Source organism: Patagioenas fasciata, chromosome 4, assembly GCF_037038585.1.
Source record: "Patagioenas fasciata isolate bPatFas1 chromosome 4, bPatFas1.hap1, whole genome shotgun sequence".
In the NCBI taxonomy this organism is placed as follows: domain Eukaryota; kingdom Metazoa; phylum Chordata; class Aves; order Columbiformes; family Columbidae; genus Patagioenas; species Patagioenas fasciata.
In genome coordinates, this window is record NC_092523.1 from 60,348,449 (window position 1) to 60,366,095 (window position 17,647).

Here is a 17,647-nt window from a genome sequence, read left to right on the forward strand (position 1 = left end):
TCAATGGAAAACATGCAGCTGCTTGGCAAGGGTCCAGCTTTCACCAGCTCAGGTTTATCAGAAAGCTGATATTTTTCCAACTTCCCATGAGCTTCCCAGAACTGACAGCTAAAAATGCACCATAGGGAAGAGGATATTATACTCTTAAAAGATAAAGGAGGGGTGATGACTAATGCTGAAGTGAATTGTTAAAGAGACTTATTGACTTAATTGAGCCTGCTTGTTTGGTGTGTGTCCCAATTAATTCATTTTTGTTGTGACCATATTGAAGCAGCCTACACCCTTGTGACCTTCTCTTATAATTATTTCCATATTCCCTCTTTTGAAGCGCTGTTTTGATTATGTACTCAAAAACCTCTGCTAAAATATCTGTAGCATTAGTACAGAGCTAGATTTTTCCATTGTCTTGAACTCAAGGATGGTAATGAAAAGAATCATTATTTGTTGAAGTTCTTGAAGGTTATGGGTCACTTAGAGCCCTTAGGGAATGAGCGATGGGTGTCTTGTTTTTAAGTTCACAAAATGACTACTTTGAATAGGCAGAACTTGTTCTCTAACTAGAAATTCGTTGAGAAAAATGTGTTGGTGTGTGGCAGCACTTAGTGGTGCCTCATAATTCCTGTGGTGTGCTGAATATTGTACATATAGAGGGTCACAGGGGAAAGTAACAGCAGCTGAAAGGGGCCGGCAAGTATGACCCTTCCTAAACTCGCTGAGATTGCTACGTGGAATCTCTGTCCAAAATGAAGCATTGTTTTTATCATTGCTTAAGTTAACCACAGTATTAGACAAGTATTTGCTTAAACCACAGGGGAGCTGTCTGGACACCTGTCTGTGACACTCTTTCAGACATGGCAGGCAAATTTGCAGTGGTAGGTGACTGTTGGTGATGTTTTGCCTGTACAAAAAAGGTGTTCATTATTCAAGTGCTCTGTTGGATTAATATTTTGTTTTGTGCCAAATTCAGCGATAGTAACTTACACTTAGTATGTTTTCATACTCCTCAGTTTCCCCTCCTGACAATCCCAGCCAAATAGTTTTCCTCCATCACAGCATGCACACATGCACTGGTGGAGCTGGTTTGGGCAGCGAACCCACAGCCAGTGTCAGGTTAGAGAAAGGTGCTCTGCATGTTGAATCTTCCATTCCAATGGAAATAAAAGGCCTTTTAGCAGAACTAAGTCTTAAACCACCCCCACTGCCTGTTACATTTTAAAAGCTGCTGCATGCCTTTGCAGTTTTGTGCACCTCTTACTTCAGCTGGCCCTTCTCCTCAGGACCCTTGCAGAGAACATTTATTTACACAAGGCTTGCTGGTACTTTTCTAATGTTGAGCTAAGTAGTACCACTGCTGTCCCCAGTCTCCATCGGTTCTGTGCACCCTTCTGTCCAGATCCAAAATGGCCATGCTTTTAACTTCTTGAAGCACTCTGTGCCTTTTTTTCTCTTCCTTGTTCCCAGTCCTTTTCTCTCTACTTCCTTACAGAGTGCCTTCATGTCAGTGTTTTATGCTGTGTGGAGTTCATTCTTTTGTACGGCAGACTCTCTCTGGTTTTGAAGCAAATAAAAACACTTCTTTAAAGATAATGTCTCTCTCTGGGTCTTAGTTTTCCAATGGGTAGCCCTCTAAGTTGCTGGGGATTTTGATGCCTGGGGACAGTAGGTGCTGGGTAGACCTTACCCTGGATGCCACTGGCATGCTGTGTCCTCTTGGTTTAGCTATTGTTTGAGCAATCTTCTGTTCTCCTTCAACGTAAGACTGCTCATGTAGTAAAAGTTCTTGTGCCAGTAGAATAGAAAATACCAGCCATGACAAATAATCCAGTGTAAAATAAACCATCATCGCAGACCAGGCCTTCTTCATGCACCAGCTGAAAGTGGGTGATGGAAAAAGCCAAAGAAACGGTCTCTCCACAAAAACAGAATTAGAGGTTAACGTTTTGCCCTGCTCACTCTTGACTTTACTGTCTTTATGTAATCTGGTTTAACTCTTTGACTATGTCTAGAACACTTTGTTTAAGTGTTTTGCTTTAGAGTACGTATGAAAGATGCTGTACAAAAGATTAATTTCCTTTCCATCACTGGGAGTTTCCTTTTTACGTGAACTCATGTGCCAGATCACACAGCAGCCAGCTGAGGCGTTGCATTTTATATGGCACCTACAGAACTCTACTTGAATGAAATCTGAAAGTCTTCAGAGTTCTTAAAATATGACTTTCTGTTTATGTCGGTTTTGGCATAGAACCTGAAAAGCTGGGACTGGAGGTGGGAAATGGATTGCCATCCTGGAAATTTAATGACCAGCTCTTTCCCTGTGACGTGTGTGGAAAAGTGTTTGGTCGACAGCAGACTCTGTCCCGCCATCTCTCACTGCACACAGGTAAGCCGAAGCTTAGGGGCTGGTTGTTGCAGCACTGAGGAAATTTCTATGCTAGTCATGGTTTGTTTAAGTAGAGACGGAAGATGGTAAGCAGGAGAGCACATGAGCCATCCTCAGCTCCTTGCACTTAGAGCAGAGCCAGGTGCAGAAACAGCCCAGAACGTTGGAGGAATGTTCAGGGAGTTAGCTAATGTTTGATTTGTTTACAGCCTACTTGTAATTTGTCTTTACAAAATGTGTAAGATCAAGTTTGTCCAGGTTCCAATAGACCAGCCTGTAGATACCAGCTAGTTAACCAAGCCTGTTAATGGAGTTCTGGAGAGAAGGCACAGCCCTTGGCCTTTCTTACATTCACCTGATGAGCTTTTTAAATGTTACTGAACAACAAAAGGTTCAGCCTTGGTATTTCAGATCTGGTAAACCAACAAGGATTTAATATCCATCATTCACCGTTGCTTTCATCACCTAGTTTTTCTGAGAGGAACAGGGGCTGCCCTACCCCATACCAACTTTCTTAAAGTGAATCAACTTCAAATCAACTGAGACTAACAGAGTCTTTATATGGAAGATGCGCCTTGTCAGCCTGCTGATGTGCGCTGCACAGAACAAGACTTGGAACCAAGGATTTCTGATACAGTGCTGAAAAGTATTGTTGGTATAATGCCGGCATATGTTGTACCATCTAGCAGAACTATGCTGAAAAGTTTCAAATGCTCTGTTCCCTGGCTTTGTGAGGTTTTCTCAGTCCTAAGCTGCTCTGTTGAATTTCTTTCCCCTAACACTTGTAGCATTATATGTTAAATTCAAAGCAGCAGCTCCTCAAAGGGAAAGGCTGTAAAAGCTGATGTAATGTTTGGTTTTTTTAATCAGCCCTTTGCAAAATAAAGCCTGGCACATACAAAAAAAAAAATTGCTGCCAGGACTTAGAAATGTTTAATGTACAATAAAATAATTTTTTATTTTAAAAGTTGTGAAGCATCAGAAACTCATGATGAATTTGTTTAAATTCCTTAGCTGTCCTTTGAGGGGGTGTTGGATTTTTTTGTGTTAGTTTGTGTTCAGAACTGGCCTAATGCTACAGCATTCCCTTTCCTCCCCACCCTCAGATTTTAATACAAAATCATCAACCATCAGCTCTCTGCAAGTGATTGCATGGGCAACCTCAAGAATAACTGGACCCCAAAATCAAATAAAAGGTGCTAGGTAAAGGAACTAGTTGTAGATTATCGACATGTTTCTGTACAAGCTCTGCTGCAGCTCTCAGAGCTGCAGTTGCACCAGTTTTCCCATTTATAAAGTTTTATATTGTCTGACTACAAATGGTAGCCCAAAAGAAAAAAAAAAACCTAGCCCTAAACTACCTCCAAATGAGGTTTTTTTTTTTGGAGTAAATGCTGTGAACTCGTGTAACTTTCCGAAATGTTGAGCTTCCAAAGTACCTCATTCTGAAAGCTGCTCGGAGAAGCCCAAAGGGATGCATACTTGGTTGTTGGCAGCTTTACGAATAGCTTGCTTCAAAAGGAAGTATACATTGAAGTTTTTCTATTTCTTTTTCAGAAGAGAGAAAATACAAATGCCATTTGTGCCCCTATGCTGCTAAGTGCCGTGCTAATCTGAACCAGCACCTGACCGTCCATTCTGTGAAGCTGGTGAGTACAGACACTGAGGACATTGTCAGCGCTGTCACTGCTGAAGGCAGCGATGGAAAGAAGCACCCTTATTACTACAGGTGAGGACCCAGGCAAGGGCTGTGCACCAGATGCTGGAAACTCAGTCTCTTACCTGCCTGCTAAGGTGTTGCAGGGTGGAGCTGCCATGGAAGTATTTGTCTTGCCCATCTCTGACTTAGGCTGAGCAGCAAAACCAACTGCTGTTTGGCTTGGCTAGCCATTGGGAAAGACTCTGGGTTTTGGGAGGTGTGCAGCTGGATTTTTTAAATGGCCTTGTGAGGCAGATGGGCTCGTTTAAGTTCTGTGTTTGGAAACATCCCATCATGTGCACAGATTCATGGCAAATCTCAAGCACTGTGCTTCCAGTTACTTCTGACAGCTCCATTGTTTTCAGCCAAATCTATGAAATGGGACAGTAAAGCATAATAAAAATTATTATCTCCATATACACATTTCCTCCGTTTGCTAGAGGTATATATATTCAGTGAACAACATGATGAAAGAAGGAAAACTTTTAGGAGAATTAGCCTGAAAAATTAAAAGGAGTAGCCTAGATAAAAAGGATATTTGGGCATTCTCCTCATTGTATGCACTGTTGTGTGTTCTGCAACTAGTGGCCAAGCATGATTACCAAATCACTCTTACTTTTAGTCAAGGTGCCAAGAGCAGATTTAATTACAAAATCATAGAAGTAAGAAATAAATCAGACCCGCTGGATTAGATTATCGAGTCCATCCCCCTGGGAAAGCAAAATAGTGCCCTAGAATATATGCCTTTTAAAATGGTTTTGGCTTGTTTTAAATGTTAACAGCCTAATCAAAGCAAGGGGAGGACTTGGCAAAAAAAAAAGTTAAATTAAAGGGTCCTTCCCATTGCCTCTCAATATCACTGTTTATGCACTGGCTGTGAAATCTGCATCCCTGCTAATTATTTGCAGAGCTGATGACTGCTGTTTTCCAGTCAAGCATAAGAAATGTTTGAACCCATTTTTACTTGCTTACACTGAAACTGCCAGGCAGTTTTGCACAAGATCCCAGTTTGGCATGGGAACCATTCCAGGGCTTGAAAATAACTCCTGGAGTGTGCAGCAAGCTCTCCGTTTGTCAGTGGATCAGCCATACTAAACATCTTGGCAAAACTGCAATGCCTCTTATTGCCCAAAGGAATCAGCTAGGTGATGCGCAGCATCTGGAATCTGTAGTTTTTAATTAACTTTACGATTATTTAGTGCCATTATAGCGTGTACAGGATTGTTGCATTGTGCCTGCCCTTAATCACATCGGCATGGCCATCAGTTCAAAGGCAGTTCAGCAGACAAAAGAATTTTCCAGTGAACATTGAACGGTGAGAAAGAGAAGAAATCTGTGCAGTGAGATTTTTCTTGCAAATTCAGGGCAGGGCAACACACTTCTGTTTGTTGTTTGGTTTTTAAAGTTTCTTACTCTTGAATTCCCTTCTGCCTACAGCTGTCATGTGTGTGGGTTTGAGACGGAGATGAATGTCCAGTTTGTCAGTCATATGTCCCTCCATGTGGATAAAGAGCAGTGGATGTTCTCGATTTGTTGCACAGCATGTGATTTTGTCACCATGGAAGAGGCAGATATGAAGGCTCATGTCAACAGCAAGCACACAGGTGATGATCCCCCTCTCCCAGCTGCAGTCATCTCTCTCTTCCTTGCTTTTTAGCTGCAACCTTCACACTTCCCATTAGCACTCTCTTCACTTTCACTGAAGCACTTGCTAATTAAGGCCTGATCTCTCAAAGCTGAAGTGAATTGGACTCCAGCCAGACAAATAATCTGGTAGCGCAGATCAATTTTCAAGCTTAGCAAAATAAATGAAGGGCTACTTAGCCCTCCTTCTTCCTATTCTCCTTATCCCCCAGATCCCCTCCCCTGTTGAAGTCAGCATAGTTTGTTTGTTTTTCTGACTGGTTTACTATTTCATCAAAATCCTAGTTCGACTTTGGTGATGATAAGGTGACTTTGAGTGCTAATTGTGCATACCTGGCTGTAAATTTGAAATACACAGGATGTTGAGCTTTGCTCTTCAATGTGTTTGCCTCCACAGTCTATCAGTTTGGAATTTCACGCTGATGTTTAGTTGATGCTGTAATTCAGCAATACCATAAGTGTAACTTTATGTTAAATAACAAGTCATATGTTCTCTCCCTGGTCCTCTTCACTGAATAGCCAAAGATAAGTGCAATAGTGGTTTTCAAACAAGCTTAGTCCAAGTAATGAAATCTGGTATAATTTAAGGAGAATAAAATTAGAATCCTTTTAATGAATTTTTCTTATAATAGCAGGCAGAAGCATTTTGCTGTCACAAACTACTAAAAATTGTGTTGACAATACTAAACCTGAAATGCACATATTTTCTATTGCTAAATTGCTTTTCCTGTCCTTCCAGCTATAAAATTGGGGAAACAGGAGGGGTGGAGAAGGAGAAGGGTGAGAAGAATGCAGTTGGTTGTGCTCACAGATACATAACTTAAATGTAACTACAGAAATACAAACTACTGGAAAGCTCTCAAGGGATTTTATGGCAGTGTAGCTCTCGGCACTACTCCCTGCTATCTGAGGTGTTTGCCTCTAGCTCCACTCCACATAAACCATGATTCTATGCAGTCAAGGCAAATGAGAAATGCCACCCATAGCCATGTGAAGAGCTTGCGTCAGAGCTTAAAACTGAGCTGTACTCTACTGTGTGTTCCCGTCATGGCTGAAAGACTGGAGCTGCTGCTTGTCTTTTAAAGACAGGGAAAAAACTCCCTTGTTATTCCTTTACCCTGTCAAACTGGCAATTCAGCCAAATGCTTACACATGTGGCAAATACAGAGAGTTAAAAATAGAATGGGTTTTCTGGGTCACTTGACCCCAGTCCGTTATCCTGTGAGGTTACCAAGTCATAAAAGGCCTGTTTGGAAGGATGTTAGCATGCGTCTTCAAACAAGTGTAATTGTTTTAAACCAAATATTTCTACAGACAGGCAGCTGCAGATTTTCCTGCATTAAAGATTAGGGACCTTTTTAAAATTGCCAGAATGTGTCGTACTAATAATCAGAATACACATACTTTTTTCTTGTGCCAGAACTGTCCTTGATCTGAAACAGCAGCCCACCTGTCATTCCCTCCACCTTTCTTCCCTCCTTCCACAGTAGTTATTCCCTTAGTATATTTATGAAGAACAACCCTTTCCCCTCTAAATGTACTCTGAGCTTTTTCTCATATGAAGCACAATTTTCTCACTGTACCAATCCCTCGCTGCATATGTTCTTGTTAGAACCTCTGCTCTCGACATATGCAATCACAGCTGTACAAGGTGTATGAGGTGACATACAATAAGCAGTGGTGGCCCTGTAAAACAGCAGCAGCTACCGGCAGTAGCTCACACAATAACATTCTGTGATCATATTTACCTTCCTTGAAGGCTCCCCCATGCTGATTGCTCATATTCATCCCATATCCTACTCAAATTCTTCGTTTGTTTTCCTTGACTGTTTCCAACTTAAGAACTCCTCATTTGTAGCAAAAATTCTTGTTACTGGCCCTTCAGGTCATAACCTTGTGCTCTGTACTATTAAATTTCATTCTATTTCTATTACTCTGGCCCCCAAGGTCAGTGAATCTTTCTATATGATATCCCAGTCATCCTCCCTTTTGACAGCTTGGGTCATCAGATTTCATTAGTGCATTCCTACATTTTTATCTTAGACTTAAAGGTGCCGCACATCAGTTTAAAGCTAGGCTTATAGGGACTGGTGTTTGCAGAAACCTTGATCAGAGGGGACTGTATGAGATAGATAATACGAAGTTTTAGTAAAGTCTCTTTTTAACACAGCTCTGATTAAACCAAGACAGAGGTGGGAGGTAATAATTTGCCCATCCTTGCCTTGTTGGCTTATGGCAGGTTTGTAAGAGAACTCTCATTCTCGTTCGTTTCCAGCGCGTGATAGGGTTTGGGGTTTGAATTTCATGCATTTATTGCACACATAAGGAAACTCTGAGGGGCTTCAGCTCTAGATCCTGTAAAGTAATGGAGTTTTTAATTAATTGTGTTCAATAAGAGGTCTTGATAACAACAGATTAATCTTGAGACTATGTTGTTATCTCTTACAGTCATTACTGAGGCTGCTTTTCAGTATGCTAAGTGAGATTACTCTCCATTGCCCTTCCTCCCAAACGTACTCATTGGACCCACAGAAATGGAAAAGTGGGGGCATTTTAGCTTGAACTTGTAGGTCATCAACAGCACTTTTGGTTTCTGCACCCCAAAGTTACCACAGCTCTTTTTCCTTTCTTAAGTGACAAGTTCTTCATTGCTTTTGAACTCTGAGATAATCAAAGTGTTTTCTTGTGATATTTTCAGCCTGGTAATGAGGTAGAGTTGTATGTATGTACATATCCTTCCCACTACCATCACAGACAGACTGTTCTAGGATAAACTGAGAGATGTATTGTTGTAAACACTAATAAAAAGGAAAGAGGTGCAACTACAGTTTCTTAACAGATCAGTGAATGTCAGACTTGTTTATAAACACGTTTGAATATAAATACTTTTATAGTATATATATTTAAATAACACATATATTTAGATATATATATTTAATATGTGTATTTATATATATATATTCAAATAGTTTTCCTGAAATGTAAAACAGTATTGAGATTCCATGTAATCTGCTGTACTAATTAGTGCTCTTTATTCCTGTTTTTCAGCTGAAGAGAGGAAGACACCCAGTGAATCTAACAGTCCATCGTCATCTTCACTGTCAGCACTGAGTGACTCTGCCAACAGCAAAGAAGATGCAGATGTAACCCCAAAAAACAAGGCATCAAACAACCTGCTAGTCATTTCTGTGGTACCTGGTAGCCAGACCTCAGTGAACACTGAAGAGAAATCAGAGAAAGGTAAACCAGTGCTAAACAAATACAAACTGTCACCTTCTATGCAGTGGATCTGGCCACAACGTAAGGAGTATATTTTCCTGTGGTGGTGATTCTTTTTAATTATTTTTCAGGCTTTGAGTGTGTTTTCTGTAACTTCGTCTGCAAAACAAAAAATATGTTTGAGCGCCATCTGCAAATCCACTTGATCACACGGATGTTTGAGTGTGATGTGTGCCACAAGTTCATGAAGACACCTGAGCAATTATTGGAGCACAAGAAATGCCACACTGTCCCCACCGGTGGGCTCAAGTAAGGAAAGCAAGTACACAAACTTTTACTGTGTTAAGCACTTCTAATACTTTGGGGATAGGGCAAAAACAAGTCAAATGTCTGACAATCCAGATTTTGAGCTTCCTTTTATTTATGTAACCCAAGCCCAGTCCTTTACAGTTGCCTTAGCATATGTTTGCATTGTTAGAGCAGATCGGTACCGGAGCAGCTGATGTAGTATCCACTGTCTCAGAGCTGTAGCAAAGAACGGTCCTTTCCCTTTGCGAGTCAATAGGAGAGAGTACGTGATGGGTCCCACAGAAAATGAGGCAGCACTGCACAGAAGTGTTGGCAGACTAAGAGGGGGATTTTTTTTTAAGGCATCACAGCCAAAGAGAGCACACACCACACGCTCTATTCTGCACCTGGGTCAAAGAAACAAAACCCTGTACGCTCTGTGCAACTAGGTATGAAGTTGTAACCTTAAAGTTTATAACCTTTGTAGACTCTAATGCAAAGTTAGTCCTCTACAATAATTAATAACTTTTATGCTTTCTGCTTTGGTTTGCATGCCCCAGAACAATTGCTATTGTATAAATTAACATGTAACAAGTAATACAGTCTTTTAACTAAAAAGCCCTTTGGCTTTGGCTTAAGGTGGTATCCTTTAAGGTCTGTTGGCGCAGAGCAGTGTTTCTAGAGAATGAGTGCGCCCTTATGTCAAATTTGGACCTCTGAGGGCAGGAGCGGCTGCTGGGGCCATATGCTTGCTCTCTGTGTGTGGGCAGTGTGACGTTATGCAAGATGCGTGTTCCTGGTCTCCGTTTGTTCCAGCTGCTGCAGGAAAAGAGGCTGAAGCCACTTTGAGCCCAGCTAGGGTTCAGCACAGGCCTCCCTGCTTCAGCTGCTCTTGCTGAGCAAACTAATGTTTTCAGTGTGCTGTACCTCTCACGTGACGAGCACACGGCATTTAATGTTACCACGAGTAGCTCCATCAGTTTGCACTGCAGTTTCTGAAAACTGGTTCTGTTTGCCAGGCAGCGTCTGGTCTCCAGCTCAGTAGTTCCATGAACTGTGGTCACTTGAGATGTGATGACTGAATCTGGGATGAAGACCAGATTGAGAAACAAGTAGTGTGCCAGAACGACGGGATGTCTGCCTTGGACGTACAGACCAGTTGTCTAATGCACTTTGGGTTTGAGCTGCACAGACTCTGTTCTATTTACCAAGGAAAAACCATGACCTATGACTCAGACCTTCCTGACAGAATGGGCTTCTCAGTCTGCATAAGTTATTCCTGCCCAACTCAAGTAATAATGAGGTACCTTGAAAGCTGCTGCACCTAAGAAAAAGCTCTGCTTTTTTTTTTTTTTTTTTAAGGCATCCAGAAGAGCCTGAAGAGATCTAAGTAAATTGTATTTTTCTGTCTCCTGTTTGCTGTGAGGGAAGAGAAAAAAACATGATTCCTCCAGCTCCAGGTCAAAATCTGAGATTCTGATCCAGAGAGCACCCAGCCCAGGAGAGGTATGTGTGCACAGACAGCGGAATCCTCTGTTGCAATAGAGCTAATAACGTTATCAGCCTCAATGCCAGGCTCCCTCTCTGGATCAGAGTACTTGATGTGCATCAGGGAAAGTGTGCAGATGTTTTGGTATCCATTTGTCCTCATGTATTACTCCCTGTGCTCAAAAGTCTCTCAACTAGCAGGTAGATTAATATCAAACCTGTGTGTGCAACCAGTTGTAGCAAGGGAAAGCACCCATGGAAGAAAAGGATCTCTGCTTAGAAATTATCTGAAATGATAGAGCACAACTAGCAGACCTGCTAAACGGTGAGCGCAGCGGGAGGTGGAGACATCTGTAAGACGGCAGCCAGGTGTCTTAGTTGTATCTTTTTTATCCAGGCCTGCTCTTTTAGTTCACCACCTAGATCTGGAAAGGAGCACACTTTGTTTAATACAGCAGAGAGCCCTGGCAGGCAGCTGTCCTCACCAACTTCCTCTCAATTGCATAAAGCAATAGCAGGTGTGCTTTGGGTTTATTGATGTCCAGCCTTGTTCAGATCAGGCTTCCTTCCAAGCTTTCAAGATTCCCTCCTGCAGCCTTCTCGGCCCTTCCTGGTCCAGGAACCAAGGGTGAGGCCCTTTGCCACGTCCACCCCGGTCCAGACGCTTGCTGCTGTGAATAAGCAGAGCCCACATCCTGTTCCCACACAGGAACAATTCTTGCCATGGCAGAGGCGGCTGTAGGCAAACACTGCCAAGCACAAGCCCCCTTTGAGAAGGGCTAGCTCATCTCCCAGAAACGGGAATCTCTACAAGTCATCCTAAGCGACTGGCTTTCAGCTGTTCCTAGCAGGATACCCAGCAAGCTTATTGTTCAAGGTCACATAAAAGGAATTTCCTAAGCTTTTGCTGTACATGTGGTATTACAAGTTTATTCCATCTTTACTTAAACAGCTGCTTTCATACTCATCTGTAAACACTCACTATAAACTACTTCTTAATGGAAAAAATGGCAAAAGTGACTTCGTGCAAACACTAGGAAGGTCGTTACACAAAGTACCGGTGCATCAGTCACCACCTCTGCACTACCCGGCCTGCTTTGCAGAATCTTCCCCATCAAGGTAAGCCAGAAGATTAAAGGGGTGCTCCTTCAGAGTGAATCAGTGCTTTCCTAGGAATGCGTGAGCTCTACTGCCATTTAATGGGGAAAATACCTCCTCTAAGCAAAGACTTATGTTGAGGTGAACCAGGTACTCTAAAGAGGCTTTACAGGGAGAACCAAGGACCTTTTTCTCTTTGCTAGGAGATCAGAGAGGGGCTGAATGACAGGGTTAAACCAGGAACATGGGTCTTCAAGCTGAGTGACTTCTCTTTTCTCTGTCCCCACCCTTCCCTGCTGTGTTGCCAGGTGCCCGTTCTGCATCTACTCCACTAACCGCCCCGCAGCGATGGAGTGCCACCTGAAGACTCACTACAAGATGGAGTACAAGTGTCGGATCTGCCAGACAGTGAAAGCAAATCAGCTGGAGCTGGAGATGCACATCCGAGAACACCGCCTTGGCAACCATTACAAGTGCGACCAGTGTGGCTACCTGTCCAAGACCGCCAACAAGCTGATTGAACACGTGCGTGTCCACACCGGCGAGCGCCCTTTTCACTGTGACCAGTGCAGCTACAGCTGCAAACGCAAAGACAATCTCAACTTGCACAAGAAACTGAAGCATGCTCCACGCCAGACTTTCAGCTGCGACGAGTGCCTGTTCAAGACTACCCACCCTTTTGTCTTCAGCCGCCACGTGAAGAAGCACCAGAGCGGGGACTGCTCCGAAGAGGAGAAGAAGGGCCAGTATTCAACCTCCAAGGAATCCAGTCCACTCCTACCAGTGAACAGCTCCAGAAACCTCCTGTCACCCCTCTCCGTTATGTCTGCCTCCCAGGCTTTGCAAACAGTGGCTTTGTCAGCTGCACACGGCAGCGGGGCAGAGCCAAACCTGGCAGTGAAAGCCTTGGCCATCAATGGCACTTCCCTGTGCTTTGATAAATACTGGAACTCAGAGTTTGCCCACCTTATTCCTTTAACAATGTTTTTCCCCAAAAACCACTACGAGCTCACATTCCATCCACCCAGACCTCAGACTGCACCAGGAGGTGCCTCTTCACCGAAACACTCCTTCCTTGCCTACCTTGGACTAACAGAAAGGGCAGAAACTGTCTGAGGGCAGTTACTTTCTGTACCAAAAATACCCCAACAAACCCAGCAGGTACACATTGCTGCAAAATGTAGACCGAAGAGGTAATGAACACTTGTGCTATATCATTAGTAAGGTTTAGAAAATGGCTCTGTGTGTATACTTATTGCATTGACATGAAAGCTGCTTTATTAAATCTTTAAGAGGTGACCTACTGCATACTTCTACCTTCAGAGGCATGTTCCCAGTACTCTTATCTAAGAAACTATTTTGTCTTGTTAAGCTGAAAAAGAGTGTCCTTAATGGCAATCAGCACTTGTAAGATTACATATTGATGCATTTTATTTTTGGTCTTTGTGTGCGTGCGGGTGCGTGAAAGAGAGTCTGCCTGTAGCGTGCCAGGACGTTGCTTTTGCACATCCCTTGTAGTGGCTTATTTAATTATTATTAGTCTTTTCCCCTTTTTTACACACTTGCTCCCTCCCCTCCATCTCCCCCTGAACTGTAGAGTTGTGCGACGCTTAGTTCAGGGTGGCTCAGTGTATTATTTCAGTGCTGTTTGCAGCTTCCTTTAGTTGTTTGATGCCTTGAACTCAGTTGTCAAGGTTTGAGGATTTGGGGCAGAACTGATGAGGAAAAAGTTGCTTTCAGCACTGCAGGAAGAGTGTGACAATGACAAGCGTGTGTATGTACACACACACGCACATGGAGTGTGTGCAGTCTACACAGCCACATGGCAGGCCCAATTCTTAACTGTTACACAGGTGTAACAAACACCTGCGCCTGGGCCATAGCATACATCTTTTGTTTTAAAAGGGCATATAAATATTATATATATATATATATATATATATATATACTGTATTATGCAGTGGTTACCTTTTAGTTTGCAGGAACAACTTGTATAACTAAAATTCTATGGTGGAAAAAAATCCAACGAGGGGATTTAAAAAAGGGTATGGATGAATTCTGGGTATAAATACTCAGACTAAAAAAAAAAGGCAGTTTTGCACAGTGCTTTAGTCTTGCACTAGTTTGTTTCTCACTTGCAAAAAACAAAAATTTTCTGTGGGCTGAAAGTAAGACAAATGTATATTTGAAAAGGTACCAGTATCATCTTTGAAATATGAAGCTATAAAAATATGCTGTTTGAACCATACAGTTCTCTTTTATACCCTCAATATTTCAATTGTACTTGCAAATTCTACAGTCCTATTGATACCCTCCATGTTATTAGTAATACTTTATTCCTTTTTGTTAATGGCAGATAGAGTGTACGCTGCTAGGAAGCTGACTTTATACTTGTTTAACGTTCCTACTTGTGGTCATTAAAATGACATGTTATATGTAGCACTTTATTGCAGGAAGAAGCAAATGTGGATTGGTTGTATAACCTTTGTTCATCTCAAAATGCTAAGAGTGATCATAAAGAAGAGAAGCTAACTGACTGTTAATTGATTCGTGTTTCTTAGACAACTTAATATCCAGGATTAAAATTACTCTGCATTAAAATTGGAAGTATATAAAATCAGAAACATTTGAAAATTATCATGTGATTTACAGGAATGTTTTCTTACTGGATTCATGTTTTCCATGGTGTCTCTTGGATTTGGCTCTCATCGTCTTTGACCGGGTGCTAGAGATGTCTGACCTAGCTTTTGCCGGAATCCCCTCTCTGTCCTGTGGCCAAGCCACCGTAGGAGGTGCCCTGAGTCACATCTAATGTGCTACACACCCACCCTCATGCTGTCCCAGAGGTGCTTGTGGGATAGGGGGGATCTGACAGGCCACTTGGAGCCAGCCCCTTGTTTGTGACAGTGCTAGAACAACACCCCAGTTCAGAAAGGTATTTCTGGTCCACAGGGGCTCTTAGCCATATGCACAACTAGAAACATAATCTCAGTCTTCATTAGTTCTTAAATGAAGCTTGTGTAGAGATACATTTTTGCTGCAAAACTTGCATCACTTAACCTTTTTGCAAGATTCCTACATTTGTTTTGCACTGAGACGGCCAAACATTCTCCACTGTCATGACCAAACTCTTCCTGTTCAGGGAAGACACCCTGATCTGTGCACTCCTGTTAACAGACTGGAAGCTACTTACAAGGGGAAAACATCCAAAATAGTAGCAGGTTGTCATTTGGAATTATGAATTAAAGGACAGAGAAGTCCCACCATTTTGTTTACATTCCAGCAGACAGCTTTGGTTCTAATGAGCATGTGACAGTTCTGTCTGTCTAAGCAGCGAAGAAAAGCCATCTGTTCCAAAGTACCTGTAAACCTTTGTAAACACCTACCTAACTCAGGGCCCTGTTTGCCATGCTTTACTCCATTACAACTCCTGGTTACTCCCCATCCCCCCCACCAGAGTACAGACAAAAGAGAAAATGCTATATCAGTAAATACTCGAAGCATAAAACAGCGAGTCTCTCAACAGCATGAAATATGTAATTTGCATCCAGAAACTCTACCAGTTCTTTAAAATACATTCAATGTTTGTATCTCAGCCCCCCACCATAGAAGAGCAAAGACTTCCAATCAGCTTGGTTTTCAAACCGACAGGTAAAGTACAGCTGTCTAGGAGGAAGAAGTAGGAATATTAGTGGGACACTTTATGTAAACCAAACTGCAGTTTGAATAGGGCTGGAACTTCCAAGAACAAGCTGTCAGCATGTGAATGCCACATGTTTGACAGCTGTACCCCGTATCTGACATAGTAATGTTTAATGTACCTGGCAAATTTGCTTAGCACTTTGGAAAGGATAAATTAATTCTTTCTGGCAAGTTATAGAAATTTTCTCTGTAAGGAAAAGTGTGTTAGGAGGTTTTTATTTTTTTAAGAAGAAAAAAGAACAGTATTTATCATGCATATTAAAATAATTGGTTTGAAGTTCAAGACTAAAGAAAGGAATGTTGTCTAGAGGTACCCCCTACTGACTAACGACCAACAGTTCTGATAAACTCCCCCCACCATAAACATAATTTCATACTGGTTTTCACTATGCATTCTTTAATGAAAGCTAGTGTGTTTCTCCGTTTGGTAATTCAGTTGAAGTTCTCAGCACTTTTTTCTTTCTTCTGTCTTTTGTTTTTTAAACTTGTTGTATTATGTTCAAATATCATTCTGTCAAGGTTTGTGTACATTAATAAAAATTTGTATTGTATAAAGCTTTTTGCATTATAAGGCTGTACAGGGTCATTTTGACAGTAACTGGTATATTCCTTTGCATCTTACGTTGCATTGCCAATTTCTAGTGTATCCAGTTTGGAAGTACAATATACTCTAATTAAAAAGGTTGACTATACTCTTGTTTCTTTTGGGGTTTCTATCCTCTCTTGTTTCACCTAAAATAGTTCTAGGCTTGATTTGGGGAAGGGGGAAAGGATTCTCCTACAAGACCAGAAGATATGCAGAGAAAGGGTAGGATGTTATCAGTGGCTTAAATTGAAAATAAAAGCTGATGAAGAAACAAAGCTAATATTCCCAGGATGGCGATAGGACCTCTCTCTGTGCGTTAAGCAGTAGTTTGGTAAGCCTGACGTGGTTTGGGAGTAGCCCCGATGAAATCAGGACTCCTTTCATAAAGAGGAGCTATGTAGTGACTTCAGGAACGTTGTGCATTAAAAGACTAGTGGAAATGTAGTTTTTCTATTGTAAAAATATCATGTCTTCATTTTGTCAACGTCATAGAAAAAGAGTTTGTTGGTTTGTTTTTCCACCAAAGAATAATGAAAAAATGCACAGAAGCAGCTAAGGAAAGAAACCCTAAGAGCAGACAAATTTCCAAGACACAAAGATACTATTGGCTCCACTGAAAAAGATTCTGAACATCCTAAAAGGAAGTCAGAGTATTTAAACACTAACCAAGGGAAAAAAAACCTGGGTATTCATTAGGTAAAAAATTATCCTCAGATAAATCAATGTTAACATTAAATACATGTGGATTGTCCTTGCCCTCAGGGTAGTGTTAAGGTCTAATCAACTGAAAAAAACCCTTATGTTTATTTTTACTGAGGTGTGGACACCAATTTTCAGGCTTTCTGTCAGTACCTTGTGGAGTGGAGTACGTGGTGCTGTTAACGGCTTGTGTGTTGTTGAATCCACTGCTCCTTCTTCTGCCGGTGACTCGTTAGGTGAAGGGCAGGCAGTTCTAGCTTTGAAAAAAGGCGGGTAAGTCACGTTCAAGAAGAGGTGGTCTTGTGCACTACATCTGTAATAGAAAATACAAAAGGATAACTCTCTGGGGTTTTTTTTGCGCTAGACATAAATATTTATCCTAGTAATTAAAAGATGATCATGCAAATTCTATGGTATAATTTTGAAAGGTATTTCAGAGGTTGATTTAGCAGGCCCTGATTATATCTTATGTAAATTTGTACAGTTCCATTGCAAATTATTATAGAAATTCATTTAATTGAGAAAATGGTTTAAGACGTAGATTCAACTGTTCAGTTAAAACAAGCAGAGAAGGTGTAGAGAGAGAGTCACAGAGCACCTTGGCTGGCAGAGAGGTGAAGGAGAGTACCCTGCACCATTTGATAGTGTGTCTGTTTCTCTTGGAGGGGGCTGAGCAGACGACTGAACTCTCCTGCCTAAGCCACCAGCTGGCAGCTACACTCAAGTCTGGTAGCAGCTCCAGCCCTTGGGTCTCACTCTAAACTTTTGTTTAAAAAAATCAGGCCAAATCTCAACCATAAGCACAAGACGTCCTCATGTAATCAGCTTCTCTAGCATTGCCAAA

General features: G+C 41.7%; 1 protein-coding gene across 5 annotated transcripts in view; it reads left to right on the plus strand.

Moving 5' to 3' along the window:
- The window catches only part of ZNF827 (zinc finger protein 827), a 106,387-nt gene extending 90,177 nt beyond the window's left edge, over window positions 1–16,210 (plus strand). Inside the window, exons 9-15 of one of the 5 annotated variants that reach the window (XR_011738866.1) lie at window positions 2,243–2,380; window positions 3,938–4,109; window positions 5,517–5,683; window positions 8,772–8,963; window positions 9,074–9,251; window positions 10,593–10,736; window positions 12,125–12,201. Coding sequence is in view for 3 of the 5 variants with exons in the window: in XM_065837409.2 (XP_065693481.2) it covers window positions 2,243–2,380; window positions 3,938–4,109; window positions 5,517–5,683; window positions 8,772–8,963; window positions 9,074–9,251; window positions 12,125–12,932 (1,655 nt within the window). In the remaining 2 variants the exon portion in view is untranslated. The other 4 variants (XR_011738865.1, XM_065837409.2, XM_071808020.1 and 1 more) reach the window with 4 other exon arrangements.
- Window positions 16,211–17,647: the final 1,437 nt, after the last annotated feature.